Below are 15,811 nucleotides of genomic sequence, written 5' to 3'. Positions count from 1 at the left end.
CCCCTTCCTGGGCTACCAACTAAAATCTGAAAACTAAGGAAACAGCTTGTTACCTAACAGGAAATATAATTTACGTCTTCTGTTTACTGCCTGTCTCCTCTACTGTAACTTAAGCTCTTCGCTACTGTAATTTAAGCTCCATGACGGGAGGGGGCTCTGTTGCCTTCACTCTGTGCTCCAGGCTCTTAATAAAGATGTGTTGGATGAAGGAGTGAGTGAGTGAACGAATGAGCCTACACGGACAAGGTTCTGGATCATTGTCCAAATCAAATTGAAATTTGGGTTTGAGACTCTGCCCCCTGGGACTCACCCCACTCTGGCCACCTTTGAAGGGTCCTCCCGCTTACTACCCAGGTGAAGGTTGAAAATAGTTGGATTTCCACAAATCCTGGGGGGGGGGGCGGTGGGAAATATATATATATAGGAAACCCTGATGGCGTAGTGGTTAAGTGCTACAGCTGTTAATCAAGAGCTTGGCAGTTCAAATCCGCCAGGCGCTCCTTGGAAACTCTACGGGGGCAGTTCTACTCTGTCCTATAGGGTTGCTATGAGTCGGAATCGACTCGACGGTAGTGGGTGGTATATATATACATACATATATATATATATATACATACATACATATATATATATATACATACATACATATATATATATATATATATAAAAGCCACGGTGTTTTCAATCACCTCATATGCATTCGAAAGCTGAGGAAGACTGAAGAAGAATTGATGCCTTTGAATTGTGGTGTTTGCAAAGCATATTGAACATACCATGAACTGTCAAAAGGACAAACAAATCTGTCCTGGAAGAACTACAACCAGAAAGCTCCTTAGAAGCAAGGATGGTGAGACTATGTCTCACATACTTTGGACATGTTATCAGGAGGAACCAGTCCCTGGGGAAGGACACCATGCTTGATAAAGCAGAGCATCAGTGATAAAGAGGAAGACACTCAACAAGATGGACTGACACAGTGGCTGCAACAATGGGCTCAACCGTAACAATTGTGAGGGTGGTGAAAGCCCAGGCAGTGTTTCATTCTGTTGTATATGAGGTCGTTATGAGTCGGAACCGACTCAACAGTACCTAACAACATAGATAAAGGAAAAATGTTCAGCTTAGCTCCAAAGCTTTGAAATCAACAGTCTACTTGACACCTGCCCCTATTGCTAAGTGACAGCATGTCCACCCTTAACAGAAATGCACTGCTGTGCTGGAGACCTCAGCTGTGGCCTCTCTGTTCTCATGGAGAAGAAATCCCTCAGAGGCTTCCAGATAGGCACTGCTGAAAAGAGAGAGCTCAGTAAAACAAACGCTAGTCATTTTATGATTTCCAAAGTGAATTTCCAATTCCCCACCCCCCCCCCGCCCCACCATGCTATTACCTAGACATGAGGATCCAAGTCACCTGAAAGACTGAGGATTTGTCATAAGCAAGCGCCCATCTTTACACATCATTTGTCCTTTTTTCTCTGCTCTCAACTTTAGCAACTTCTTGAATAGTGGTTTTGCGATGGGTCTTGTTTTCCTATAGAGAAGATTCTGGAATCTTCTACCCCTGGAGAGTTGTGTAGAGGGCAGAATGTGGGTAATGACAGAGGACTCAGGTGGGCTCAGGTCTTCCCATCCAGCTCAGAAAGGAATGATGCCTCCGTAGCCGGGTCTGCTCAGTCCTCGGGAACCCTGCAGCAGCCTAGCTTCTGAGGCCACTGTGATAAGCTTGAGGGGCTTCCTGTTTGCCCACCAGACCCTTATTGTTCTTGGAGAGGAGCATCCAGTTGGAAGGACGGAGCCATGATTTATTTATAGCCTATCCCTAAGCCTTTGTGATGTCTGACCAGTCACCAGCCCCATGCTGGACTCCACTGGCAAGATGGGCCTCCTCCTTCAGAGGCAGGGGCCTCCCAGAGGGAGTCTGGCAGGCGAGACAGTGCAGCTGGGTAGCACAGTGGGACAATTATTATTGTTTAACACTTTGTCTAAGATCCAATATGCTAGGTACATCACGTTGATTGGCCTTAGAAGTCTAGCTGTGAGTACTGAATTAAATAAATGCATTAACAATAATTCCTTCCACAGAAGGGCAAGAAGAGGAGGGTTAGCTCAGGATAGCCAAGACAGGGTTTTCATCTGTCAGAAACCGACTGAGCAGTATGTTCTCTCTTCATATAAGTATGGATTGCAGAGATGAATCGTGTGGGTGCCCAGCTGCCATGCTCCTGGCTCCCAACAGGGACCTCAGTTTTTCATATTGGATTCGAGTTCAGATTTTTAGAAAAGAGCTCTTTCTTCATATTGTATGGCTTAAAATATTTTGTTCAGTATCAAGCTGTGTAGCTCAGAAACCCAGATAAATGGCATCTGCATTTCCTGCAAAAACCCCAGAGCAAACATTAATCCACAAACTGACTGGCCATTTCGCCCAAAAAGTTTGACCCACTTGGTCAAACTGCCTGAATGTGTGTTTGAAAATGTTCTCGATGAAAAATTAAAAGTAAATGCTGGCCTCCAGAGTCAGATTGTCTGCCACTTACCATCTGGAGGGGCCTCTGGCAAGACCCCTCTGTATCAGTTTATTCACCTCTCAGGTGGGAGTACTTATTAAGTAATAGTTACAGTTACTAGGACTGCACAAGTTGCCCCAAAATGTAATGACTTAGTACAATGGATTGCTTGTGAATTTGCAATTTGGTCAGGACTCAGTGGGAACGGCTTACCTTGGCTCTGCTCATCACCCATAGAGGCGGTTCAAAGGCAGGGTCTGGAATCAACTTTCTGCCTGTTGCTGCGACTTTAGCTAGGCTGAAGCCAGAACACACACAGGAGGTCTCCACGTGTGCGCTGGGGCTTCCTCACAACATGGTGGCTGGGTTCTGCAGTGAGCGCTCTAAGAGAGAGCCAGTAGAAAATGAATCCTTTTTATTACCCAGCCTTGGAAATTACATGATAATATCACTCTGCCACATTCTGTTGATTGGAGCAGTCACAAGCCCGTCCAAGTTCAAGCAGAAGGAATATAGATGGGGGAGTCTTGAGGGGGTGGAAGGTTCTGGAAGACCAGAAATACTGCTGTAGCCATTTTGGGAAAATACCATCTGCCATCCCAACTGACTGGGAGTGGCCTGTGCTCCCACACTGTCCCTACTTCCCAGAGCAGCCCTTGCCTTGCTTCTTTCCCCATTGCCCATCCTGTAGTTCAGCGCTGTCTTTTTGTGAATCCAGGTTCTCAGCCTCACGAAGCATCAAACTGCAGGTGTTCCTGTGGGTAATGAGGTCATTTTAGAGGGTTGCAAGCAGCAGTTTCATTTTAGTTTTGTTTGTGTGTGTGTGAACTAAAAAATGGAAGCTATTTACTGCCTCATTGATGTTGAGACCCTAAGGCTAGGGATCAAGGACCTTCAGTGTCCCACATTCTTGGCTGAAGACATCCATCACAGCAGGTTTGGCCCCTCCTGGGGTGAATTTCCAGCTATCTGGGACTGTTGAAGTCTGCCTGTGGAGGCAAGACAAATACTCACCTCCCTCCTCTGTGAGCCTTTTCCATTTCCGGCTGGAGACAAGCTCTTCCTCCTCGATGTTCTTCTTGGGTTTAGTTTGTTGTTGTAGAAGTGCAGAGCATGTGTTCTGGGCTCAGAATCCAGCTTGATTTTGGAGCGTCTGGCTGTGCTGCCTCAGCAAGTACAGCTTCTGCTCCTGGAAAACTGGCTTAATGGAAAGTACGCCCTTCCTAGAATCACTGAGGGAACTAACAGAGCCTGCCTGCTAAAAACCTGAACCGTTGCCGTTGAGTCAATTCCGACTCATAGCGACCCTACGGGACAGAGTAGAACTACCCCATAGGGTTTCCAAGGAACGGCCGTTGGATTTGAACTGCCGACCTTTTGGTTAGCAGGGGCTGGAGCGGGATCTCTGCGGCCTTGGAGGGAGTACTACATTTAGCCCCCTCCGCTTGCCCACCCTCTCCCTTCCTGCCTCAGGGAGTCCTCCCTATCCCCAACCTCTTACCCCGGCATACCCACACCGCCCCCACCCCAAAACCCACCTCTTGTAGCCCCTCTCCCAGTCTTTCTTAAGGTATTTCTCACAACCTGCTGGTACCTGAGCACTAGTTCACGGTCTTTCTGCTCCACAGGCCACTGGCCCGAGGGTCTTACGGTTGCTTTGGCCTCCCCTTGTAGCTCCCCCAGAGCCTTAACTTGGGGGCGAACAAGAAAAGGAAGCAGGCGTCTCTGCTGAACCAGTGCACCAGAGTGACAGCCATCGGGGCAGGGTGGGAGCGCGGCGAGTCAGCAGGGGAGGGAGGATCCGCAGAATTGGCTGGGTCCGCGGAGAGGGGGAGTCTTCGCGGGGGGGGGTGGATTTCGCAGAGGAGCATCATGGCGGGGGGGTTCTGCAGGAGAGGGAAGTCTCCAGGGGAATGGTGTCCGCGAAGGGGCATGATTCGCCGAGAAGTAGGGATCGGACAGGAAGCGGGATTCGTGGGGAAGAGGGGGTCCGTGGGGAAGTAGGGATCCGTGGGGGACCAGGTCCGCAGGTGTGCGGGGGTCCGCGGGGGTGGGGCGTCCGCGGCAGAGGCGGGGTCCGCGGAGGAGGGCGGTGGTGCAAGGGTCCGGGGGCCGGCAGGGGGCGCACGCGGGTCGGGGCGGGGCCGCACCTGTCCCGGAGGGCTGGGGATGGGCCGGGGGGGCCGGAGCCCCGGGAGCAGCTGCGCCCCGCCCCGCGGGCTCCTCCGCCGCCGCGTTCCCCCTCCCGCCGCCCCGATGCGCTGCGCCGGGAGCCCGGGCCGAGCGCGAGCCGCCGCCTCCTCTGCAGGGGCGCCCGGGCCGGGTGACGCCGCCACCCGCGCCCCGCCCCGGCCCCGCTGGCCGCATGGAGCCCCCGGAGGGCGCCAGCCCGCGAGGTGAGTGAGCCCCAGGACCCCTCGTAGGGCCCCCAGCTGTGCCTTCCGCGCCAAGAGCCGCAGCCCCACCCCCGGGCCATCCATCGGCCGTACGGGGGCCGCAGGGACCTGTCCGCAGCTCCGAGCCGGCAGCGCCAGGCCCGATTGTCTCCACCGGAGGGAGGGGCTCGGTGTGGGCGCCGGCTATCCACGGAGGACTCTTCCGGGGAACGACCCCCGCAGCCCTCGCGCTGGGTCTGGGGTCGCCCAGACTCGGTCCCCGCAGGTCAGGTCCCCCCAACCTCCCCCCGACCCCCAGCAGCCAAGCCTGCCGCGCCCCTCTCGGGTGCCCAGAGTTTTATCCCGACCCCACCCCCGCTAAACGCAGGTCAGGTCCGGGAGGGTGGGGGTGGGGCGGCGGCTCGCCGGGGTTTTGGGTCTGGGACCGCGAGGCGAGGGGGCGACGCTGTCCGCTGGGCCGCGCCTCCGCTTTGTTTGCAGCGGCTGGGAGGCAGGGGGCGAGGCCGGACCCGGATTCTGCGGGGAGCTGGGGGCCGCAATGGAGGACTCCGGCCTTCGGGGGTGCCCAGCTCCAAGGAGGCCCGGGGTGCACGTCTGGGAGGGCGGGTGTGCACAGCGCCCTTCCTCACACCCCTGTCAGCTGTTAGACTGGTGGGTGAGACCCTACCGCAGGGCTTGCCCATGCACCTCTGTCCCAGGCAAGGTGGTAGCTGGTGACAAGAGGAAAACTCTAGAAAAACCCCGTCTTCACGCGGGTAGCCTTTTCTGGATGGTTTTTGCGGTGCCCATGGCCTAGCAACTTGGACCTCAACTGCCCAGCTCCTCCACCGCTGGCCAGGCCCCATCCCTGAGCCAGCAGGTACTAGGGGACAGAGCAGCCCACCACTCCCGGGGCACATGCGGGCCTGCTGGTCCCCCACTGGCCCCCAGCCACACACTGCAGCTTTGTGGAAGTGTCAGGAGCAGAGGTCCACCCTGCACTGGGTATCTGGCCTTGGGTGTCTGGCCTGGGGCGCTGTTAGCCTGGAGAACAGCAGATACAGCAGGGACAGCTGTTGGGGCCTTGTCGACCTCCCTCTGAGTACCTCCAGACACACCCGGGGCTCAGTGGACTTGGGTTTCTTTGCTTTGTCATTTGTGAGGGGACCCAGGCCTCCCAGAAGCCACCCTGTGGAGATGCAGAGGGGGTGCTCTGGAGAGCAAGGGCTTAGGGAGCATAGAGATGTCAAAGCAAACCCCCTCCCCCCACCCCACCTAGCCGTAGGGCATGGGAGCCAGAGTGAGAGAAAGACCAGGCATTTGGGAGAGGAGCAGGGAGAAGTCAGGGACTACCAAGAGGCCCTGGTTCTGAGTCAGGCCCCCCCGACTGGGGGCTGGGTACCCTGCAGGGAGAGGCCCTGTCCTCAGAGGGCTTCCACTCCTAGTATCCTTCCGTCACTGGGTTTCGTGAGGTCATGTGTGGGTGCTAGCACCTGGGTAAAGATAACCTGAGGTCTCACTTTTGAACTCTTTCTTTGAAGGGTGTTGAGCGTAAATACACAGAAACAAGCCAGAGGCATAATGAAGCCCCGAGGGCCACTCCTCATCCCCACTCCCTGGCCCAACCACTGCCAACCTCACTTCCAAATCTAAACATATTATCTCACCCTTAAATATTTCAGAAATTATCTCTCAGAGGTAAGGACCTCATAACATCATTTTCACACCTAAAAAAATTAACAATAATTTCTTAGCATCATGCTATATCCTAACTAGGATCTTGCTGTTTTATCTGCTGTCTGTGAAGCAGTTTCTGATCTGATTCAGAAGGGGAGGCCCAGATGAAATTAGGGAGCGGGGTGTAGAAAGTCACACCTAACAGGAGGGGGTAGAATGTGAACATCAGAGGTGGGGAGGGTCCTCTATTTAAGGACCCCAACTGGTGTCTTTGAAAAATTAGGGCCCTACCTAACCCCCACATGAAATCTATCCAAGGTGCCTTGGGGAGAGTGAGTGAGGGGCCTGGGCCGTGCCCTCAGGCAGCTGAGAGTCTAGACTGGCTGCCCACACGGCATCCTTGGAACACTGGGTGTATGGGGGGGGTGCTGCTCACAGGGATAAAGGTGCCGGGGAAGCAGGGTATAGGTGCACCCACCTCTGCAACCATCTGTCCCTCTCCACAGCCACTCTGTTTTTTATGGTATTTGCTCATTCATTCACTTCATTCATTCATCATTCATGCCTGGTGCATTTGTTCCCTGAACATGTGTCTGCCTCCTCACTGCTCTGGGCAGGCCTTGGCACAAATATACTGGAAAATAGGCCAGCCGATTGGCACAGCTCAGCCCAGTGGACCTGCAGCTCTCCTGCCAGCAGCCCGGGGGAAAGGCGGCACCACGGCACCTCAACTCATATCTGTATTCAGGCGCTGGCATCCATGTCCACCCATAGGTCAGGGGCTGTGCTGGGGCTGAGAACCAGGGCATTGTCAACCAGGGCACCACCGAAACCCTGGGCCCCACGCTGCAGCTTGGGTGGCCCAGGAAGGAGCTCACAGCCATGGCCATGCCAAAGGAGGTAACCACACCGCCACTCACCTTATACCTGTGACTTCACCCCCTGTGCTCCCTGCCCTAGGAGGAGCTGTGCTCTCACTTATGGAGAGCCCCTTCCTCTTCCTACAGGCACCTGTCAAGAGGGCTTGGGAATCAGGAAGGCTTGGGCAATTCCTGACGCAGCCACTTATTAACTGCCCCAGACCCTGTCCACCCACCTACTGTGGGCCAGGACCTAGTCTGAACCTGGGAGTACAGTGAGGAACAAGGCAGCTAGCAATCTACTGTGAAATTGTGTGCTCTGCCTGACTCTCCAGCCAAGAGCAACCTTTGCCTGTTGGTTTGTTTCCACTAACGTATGATTCATAAACCAAACAATTCACCCCTTTAAAGTGTACAATTCAGTGGCATTTAGTACATTCACAAAGTTGTGTAACCACAACCTCTAGTTTCAGAACATTTTCATCACCCCAAAAAGAAACCCCATATCTATTAGCAGTCACTCCCCATCCTCCCCTCCCCCCAGCCCCTGGAAACCTACTTTCTGTCTCTATGGATTTGCCTGTTCTGACATTTCATATAAGTGGAATCATGCAGTATGTGGCTTATTTCACTCAGCGTAATGTTTTCAAGTTTCGTCTATGATGTAGCATGTATGAGAACTTCATTCCTTTTTATGCCTGGATAATATTCCGTTGTATGGATGGACCACATTTTGTTGATCCATTTACCAAGTCGGTGGTCATTTGGGTTGCTTCCACTTTTTGACTATTATGAATAATGCTACTATGAAATGCGTGTACATTTTTGTGTGGACGTGTGTTTTCATTTCTCTTGAGTATACACCTATGGATGGCATTGCTGGATTGTATGGCAGTTCTGTATTTACGTTTTTAAGGAACTGCCAAACTGTATTCCCAGAAGCTGACCATTTTCCATGGCAAGACCACCCTTGCCCCTTCCTGGGGCCCAGGACGTGCCATCTGCCCCTCACATGTGGACTCTTAGCTCCCTATTTCAACCATACGCTTCCAGCAAAAGTCTGTTGTCTTTGACAGTAAGGTGGCATCTCCCAATCCCTCATCTGCCCCCATAGTGCCAGGCCAGGGCACCAATACCTGCAGAGTGCAGCCAGACCACAGCCAGCGGGCATCCCCGTGGCCCTCCTCAGCCCAGGATTTGTAAAGCATAGCCCCTTGTTCAGTCTGGGCAGGACAGGGCAGGTGCCATGTCGAAGAACTCTGTTTTGCCATGTTGCGTGTTTCCCCACCTGTACCCCCTCAGGGCTGTGGGTATGGGTGCCCACCGGGCAGTGGCTGTGTCTTCGAGGCTCTGCTCGGTCCTGGACCTGGCAGGCCTGTGGCCAAGCCTTGCTGGCCACCTCAAAGAGGCTTCCTTCTCTCCCCATGGGCAGTTTGACCCTCGGGTGGCTGTGCAAGGCCCCGGGGCTGATGAGGAGCCCCCACCCCGCCTGTTAGGTCATTGTTCACCTGGCTCCACAGGGTTGGCATCATGCCTCTGATTCCCTCTGGGCAGGAAGGTGTCCTTGCTGGTGGGTGTAATTCTACTCTCCGACCACTGCTCGAAACCTCACCCCAAATGCCGGCAGAAAAGTGGAAACAGAATACCCTGCCCTCCCACCTACCCCCACCCAGCCTGCTGCCTGGCCTGGGACAAACCGTGACACAGCCACCCTGGATGGGGGCAGGCCATCCACCGCATAAGAACCCACCCTCAACAGGGGCCCCCAGGGAGAGCTGACACCCCAGCTTCACAGGGGGAGGGGTATGTTGGTTCAAGGACCCTCCAGACCACAGGCTCCACTAGTGCTCAGGCGGACGGCATTGTCTTGGGCGGCAGCTGTCTCTAGGCCCCCTCAGCAGCTTTCGGCACTGAAGGCCAGGCTACTAAAATTACCCCCACTGTCTGGGGCACCAGTTCTTACACACACATATCACACACTCTCGTACCCTGTGGAGAGGTCACATGTGCCTGTCCCAACCTCCTGGCGTCAAAGGCCCTGTGGTGGGGCTGGGAGGGGTGGGATGGAGGGTCCTCACAGCAGAGAAAGCAGAGTCCTGCCCTCTGCCTGGCCTGCCCAATTGGGAGGCTAGCCAGGACCCACTGATTCTTCACCCCTTTTTCTGAACACCTGCTCAGGTGTGGGGGACAGGGTAATGCTAACAGGCCAGGGAAGGCCCTGGTGAGGTACATCTGAGCCTGTGGGAATGGTCCAGGGAGCAGGGACAGCCATGGCAGAGGGGCCACTGGAGTCCTGGAAGCTGGAGGTGATGGGGTGTGGACCAGTGCAGTGGCAGCCAAGGTGTGAGAAGTGGAGGAAGAAGCAACAGGATTTGTGGGTGGAGGGATGTGGCTGTGAGGAAAACAGGGTCCAAGGTGACCAAAGGGTGTGTGGAGTTGACGTTCCTAGTGGGGGCTGGGGCAGGGCAGGCTGGGTGGGCCCTGGACCCTCAAATGTGGAGCCTGATGGAGGCTTAGGTGGAGGAGGGCTTCCTGCCTCTTGCCTGACAGAAAGTGTGTATAGTTAAGTTGAAAAACAGTGATTTTTTTTTTTTAATTCACCCAATAGTTAATCCTAGTGGGTGGCAGAGGGCAGTGACAGGGCCCTGCTGCTTTCTACCTCTTTTGTTCATAACTTTCTCTACAAGGATTAAGTGTTATTTTGAATTCAAATGCAACAATAAAGGCTTTTAAGAGGAAAAGTAAGTTTGCAGGAGGAGGGGGCTTTTCACCCTCAAGGAAAAGCAGGGCTATTCTGGATTAAAGGAGGCCAGAGATACCCACAGCTAGTCCTGATGGGCAGTGCTGATCTCCAGCTCTCAATGTCCCCTCCTTGTCCACAGCAAGGCTACCGCCTGACCAGGAGGGCAGCCTCCTGCCTCCTTGTCTGGGGTCCTGACACAAGCCCATGTGCTGACCACCCTTAAGCACTGCCCAGAACCATCAAAAGAGCCAAGGTCTAAAGTCCTTCCCCTGCCTCTTGGATGGAGTGTGAACACTAGTGTCCCTCCGAGGTAACACCCTGTATCTTTGATTTCAGAGCTTCTTAAGGAGGTTGCGATGCCCCAAGCTGCCCTGGGTGTCCCAGCCCACAGCACAGGGGGTGGCTGCCACACGCCTGTGGCTGAGGAGGAGGTGGGCGTCCCCATACCAGCACCGGGGCTCCTGCAGGTCACGGAGCGAAGGCGTAAGTATGGCCGACCTGCCCAGCATGTCCCTGGGGTCCCTGTGAGCTCACCTGGGACCTGAATCCACTTCCTACCCAAACGCCCCCTCCTAGGGTATGGCGGGGCAGAAGCAGTTGGATTTGAGAGGGGGCGAGGACCAGGTCCCTCTGGGCCTCAGTTGCACCATCTGCGAAGCGGGGGCCCCAGATGCTGTTTAATCTTGAGTGCTGGGAGCACATACCCAGCCAATGGTCCTACCAGGAAGAAGGGTGACCACACTGACACCCCCTGCTCCCCCCGCCCAGAGCCCCTAAGCAGTGTCTCCTCTCTGGAGGTGCACTTTGACCTCCTGGACCTCACGGAGCTGACGGACATGTCGGACCAGGAGCTGGCGGAGGTCTTCGCCGACTCAGACGACGAGAACCTTGCCAACGACTCCCCGGCAGGTGGGGTCCATGGGGTGTCGGGGAGCTGTGGGAGTGTCGCAGCTGTGGGGCTGTTGATGGGGCTGTGGGGGTGTCAGGAAGCCATGGGGTGTTGGGGGCCCATGGGGGTGTCAGGGAGCCGTGGGATATCAGGAGACCATGAGGTGTCAGAGGGCTGTGGGGGTGTCCGGGGTGCGTAGGGTGTTGGGTGTTGACAGCTAGGCCAGCTGAGAAACCCTGGGGACCAGAAATGGTGGCTCTGGTCACTGTTCCTGAATACTGCTCCCTCCCCCCAAATCCCTTTTTTTTTTAATTTTATCTCAAATGTGTATTTTAGTGCCTGTCACCATATCATTCGTTTTTGCAGTCCACACATCGATGGGGACCAACTTTAAGGAATGTCCCACCGTCACACCACCCTCCCTAGTTCTTTTCTTAAAAAGCTATAAAGGCATTTCCACCAGCCTCAAGCAGCTGGGCTGTGTGTCAGCTGCATGTGTCCTGGCCAGAGGAAATGGGGAGCTCAGGCCACAGCCCCCACTCTCAGCCCCCTCCCCCAGCCCCCAACTCAGCAGAGCCTGTGCCCTGGGAAAGGGACTGAACACATTCAAACAGGTCTCTCACATGCACACACATAAATACACATGTACACAGGTCTCTCTCACACACACTGCCAGCTCAGTGAGGGCCCTGCCAGCTACACTAAACCCTGCTCCCCACGTCCCCACCAGGCCTGCACCCATTGCCCCGGGCCGGCTGCCTCCGCTCTCCATCCTGGACCCGCGCGAAGGCTGAACAGAACCGTGAGAAGCCACCCCTCGGCGACACAGAGCGGCCAGCTGCCACCACCACTGGCACTTTCCTTACCGTGGACAGGCCCAAGAAGGACTAGGCCACCCTGCCTGCCCTGAGGTTTGATGGCCCTGAGGAAACCCCAGCCAGGCAGAAGACGCGGACTCTGGCTCCTGTGCCCTCCCCCTCAGCCCAGCTGGTCCCCTGGTCTCCAAAGCACAAGCCCAGCCCAGTGGCCTTACTCAGTTCCGACCTGGGCCTTGGTTCTGCCAGCGTGCACCCATGGCTCAGTCCTCAGCCCCCAACTCTGGAGAAACCTCCATTCAGTGGCACAGAATGACCAGGGAGGAGAATGGACAGTGGGGCTGGGGCAAAGTGGCTGTCAACTGGCCAGCCTTCTGGAAAGTTCTGTTTGCAGGACAGAACTCTCATCTGTTTCCCGAGTGGGCAGCGGTGAGGGCCTGAGTGGGGAGAGCCTCTCAGAGACTCCCGAGGGGGTCCCAGGTCTCTGACTTACTAAGACACATTGTGTCCAACCACATGCTGGGCCATCCTGCTGTCTAGGAAGCTTCCCAGGAAGGTCACCAAGTCCCTGTCTGCCCCCTCCCCTCCCTGGACCACCTCTACGACCTGCCCAGAAGGCTAAGAGCCAGGCTGTCTCCAGAGCCAGGCTGTCTCCACATAGCTCAGAACACCAAATAATGCCACAACTGCCTCAGAGCCGTGGCCCCCACTCTGACGGCTGGGTGGGGAGAAGGGGCTGGCAGGTCACCTCCCACATCCGGCCCGTGATGGGGGGACACATGCTTTGCTGGCTGCACACCGCCCACCTGTCACACGCACACACGTGCATGCACACAGTAGGTCTGTCCTTAGCCAGCATCCTGGCCTCGGGAGGGCCAACAGGGCCCCACCCTGATCGAGGGCCCAGTTGCATTGTGTTACGTGCTAAGGGTCACAGACCAGACTCCTGGTTAAAGGACAGGTAAAATAAGTGTGGGCTTGCTTTCTGTCCCCACCAATCTGCCCTACCCGCCCCCATCTAAATGGCTTCAAACGAGGGCGGTGGCTCTCCGGGAGATGCCCTGATGCTGCCTGCCCACTATGCCCTGGGGAGTCCAGATCAGTCATCCGCAGTCCGCAGCTACAGCAGCTTCACACCCTCCAGAAGGCACAACCACCTCGTTCCTTCCCTGCAGCCGCGATCGGCTTTTTCTTTCCTTAGAGGTGACGGTGGGTGCAGCTGTCAGAAAGGCCAAGGAGGTTGCCCTCCCGGCCCCTGGCAGGGCTTGGTGATGTGACCACCCCACCCATGGTCACCCCCTCCCCACTTCCATCATTCCTGCCGCAGCTTCTGCCATCACTCACTCACGCGGGATTAAAGCATCAACCTGTCTGTGGCGCCCGTTTCCTCCTGACACCACAGGGTACGTGGCGGGGGAGGAGGGAAGGCGTTCTGACCAGCAGGGGAGTGGGCCATCGGCTCAGCGCCTCGCCTCCTCAGGCCCTTCTCTGACTGCAGAAGCCCTGGGGAACACCGCACTCAGGCTAACCTGATCCAGGTCACATTTTGGGGACAAGCGTCCTGGATTTCAAGTCCCTAGGTGCAGTGATGACACAAGTCCTGCCCCACACAAGCCTGGCCAGTCATTTCCTGGTGCAATCCCCTGCCCAACACAGGCCAAGTCCCCAGGAGCCAAGAGGAGAGGCCTAGACCTACCCCAAGAGAAAAGTCCTGAGCACGTGGTGCCGAGCCAGTTCTGGAAGGGCCAGAGCTTTACCACTCAGCTGCATTACAGCCACCTCACCTCACAGATAGGTAGGAAGGCGCTGACCTGGAACCACAGAGCACAGGGTAAAGGCCAGCTGCCCTGGTCCCATTTCTGAAGGGGCCTCATCCGTCTGGCCCTGAGGGTCACGTGGCACCTGGGCAGATGGACCCACAGCCACGCTGCCATTCGGAAGGCAGTTCCCAGCTTCACCGCGACTCTGGGAAGGGGAGACAGGCACAAGTGAATGCAGAGCCAGCACGGCTGCTTAGCTCCAGAGAGCAACCTGTGATACACACACGTGCACAGAATGGGACGATGATGCCACAGCTGACACAGGGCCAAGGAGGGGCCAGAGTGGTGCGCAACCCCAGGCCACACAGCCCCCAAGAGCTGATGTTGGCTGGCCTCCTTTCTTCTCTGGCACTGTGCTGCCCCCTCTGGCAGAGACGCGTGGCCTCATGCAAGGACATGTGACAGGGAGGCTGAGGGGAGAGGCAAGTGTCACTCTCTTGGCAGCACCCTAGTATAGGCTGGCAGTGTGGCCAGGGGGCACTCCATGTAGGCTAAACCAAGGTGCTCTTGGGGATGAGAACTGTGGGGTCTGTACCCAGAAGAGCTGTTCCCATGCCTGAACCCCAAGGGCATGACCTCCTCCCTCCGCCTACCCCCTCGCTGGGGAGACTCCCAAGCATGTGAGGTAGCCTTGCTCTGTGACACTGGGCTGGAATCCCTTGCTGCCCCCTTCCTATGGGCCAGCAAGCTAAGCAGACATGTGTTGAGTGAAGTGCGTCACCAATCTCCATGGGAGCAAGTGGCCCCTTGCTTGGGTACCTGCTCCCAGAAACATACCCAGGTTCCAGACCTGCCTAAAAGGGGCCCAGCGTGCACACAGGGTAGGAGATCCTCTCGCCCCATCAAAGGGAACCCTGGGGACAGACCGCCAGCCAATAACATACATTTTATAAACTGTGGATGTTGAAATTGTCCCAAGTTGGAAACTATAATTTTGAGGCTCTGAGGCAAATGTGACAATTTGGCAAAATAAGGCAACATTCCCAGTGTCTGATCTTGGGACCCTCAGAGGAGCCTGAGAGCAAGGACAGGGCCAGCAGATGGAGAATGTGAGAGTGTGTGAGAGGGTGAGCAGCACAGGTGAGCTGGGTGAGTGGTGGGTGTGAGTAGAGTAGCCCCCCTGCACCCCCATATCTCAGCCCCTGGCCTGAGGATGCCCCATAGCACAGCCAGGGCCCATGGCTGTCTGCGCAACCGGGCACCACCCATCAAAGGCAGTTGTGAAGCACTAACCTCTCCCAGCGTGCAGGGGCACCTCATCTAACAGGAGTACCTGCAGGCAGTCTCCCCATCACCTGCAGACAGCAGCTCCCAGCACACTCCAACTGCAAGGCCTATGCCTCGGCACTACAGAAAGACTAGGGCACATTAGCCCAATAGACCATTCAGGAGGCCAGTGATGGGGAGCTGGACACGTGGGACAGGGCTGCCTGACCCTTACTGAGCAGATGGACCCTGCCCCTCACAGTTGTGCATTCTCTGGGGCGGTGGCCAGAGGCCGAGGGCTCTGGCTCAGCCCTGGCCCCTATTCTAACAGAAAGGAATTACAAGGAACAAGTGCATACTGACACTTCCTGCTCAAGAAGGCGCCCCTCCCTGAGAAGGGCCAGGTTCTCCTGAGGCACTCACACCACCCTCACACTCAGGATGGTGCCACCATAGGCCCAGGTGGGCATGTGGAGGGGAGCAGGCCCCAAGTGGCTGGACTGACTGCCGTCCTTCCCACGGCACGCTGTCTATGTGTCTGCTTCTCTGAGCAAATGGCTACTTCAAATCTGCTACTTTCCCTCATGGCTGGTTTCTCTTCCCTTTTTCAATTACACCACCTCGCTAAACCCTGAATGTTTCTACTGGCCTAAAGACTGCTCTCCGCAGGGCAATTCTATCACGTCCCTACACACTCTTCTCCGTGAAGTATTCCTGAGCAGGAAGTCCTATCCCACCTAAAGTCGTTCATGTGGATGGCTAGGGCCCCATGACGCGTCCTCCCACAGGCCAGGACACTCGACTCCCACCAAGCCCTCCCCCAGCCACACCCCTCTTGGGACAGATCAGGAACTCAAAGCCCCCTCATTCTGGGCTCTGGTCCCCATCGAGGGTACCTTTCAGGAATGGGGATCCTCGT

General features: G+C 55.9%; 1 protein-coding gene across 1 annotated transcript; it reads left to right on the top strand.

The window, feature by feature from the left end:
* Positions 1-4,673: 4,673 nt before the first annotated feature.
* DBNDD1 (dysbindin domain containing 1) lies at positions 4,674-15,772 on the top strand. Its single transcript, XM_049863941.1, has 4 exons — positions 4,674-4,903; positions 10,499-10,645; positions 10,931-11,071; positions 11,782-15,772. Exons 1-4 carry the CDS (start codon positions 4,873-4,875, stop codon positions 11,940-11,942), a joined length of 480 nt encoding a protein of 159 aa, XP_049719898.1. The 5' UTR covers positions 4,674-4,872; the 3' UTR covers positions 11,943-15,772.
* Positions 15,773-15,811: the final 39 nt, after the last annotated feature.

This window comes from Elephas maximus, chromosome 21 (assembly GCF_024166365.1).
Source record: "Elephas maximus indicus isolate mEleMax1 chromosome 21, mEleMax1 primary haplotype, whole genome shotgun sequence".
In the NCBI taxonomy this organism is placed as follows: Eukaryota; Metazoa; Chordata; class Mammalia; order Proboscidea; family Elephantidae; genus Elephas; species Elephas maximus.
Note: the sequence above shows the minus strand (reverse complement) of the source record. Positions and strands in the feature narration are given on the sequence as shown.

What these genes read in the sequence shown, in the direction of transcription:
- DBNDD1 (XM_049863941.1), top strand. Translation starts at nt 4,873, where the DNA reads ATGGAGCCCCCGGAGGGCGCCAGCCCGCGAG. An exon ending in GCAGGTCACGGAGCGAAGGC is followed by an intron (nt 10,646 to 10,930) that starts GTAAGTATGGCC and finishes CCCCCCGCCCAG; the next exon opens with AGCCCCTAAGCAGTGTCTCC. An exon ending in TGCCAACGACTCCCCGGCAG is followed by an intron (nt 11,072 to 11,781) that starts GTGGGGTCCATG and finishes CGTCCCCACCAG; the next exon opens with GCCTGCACCCATTGCCCCGG.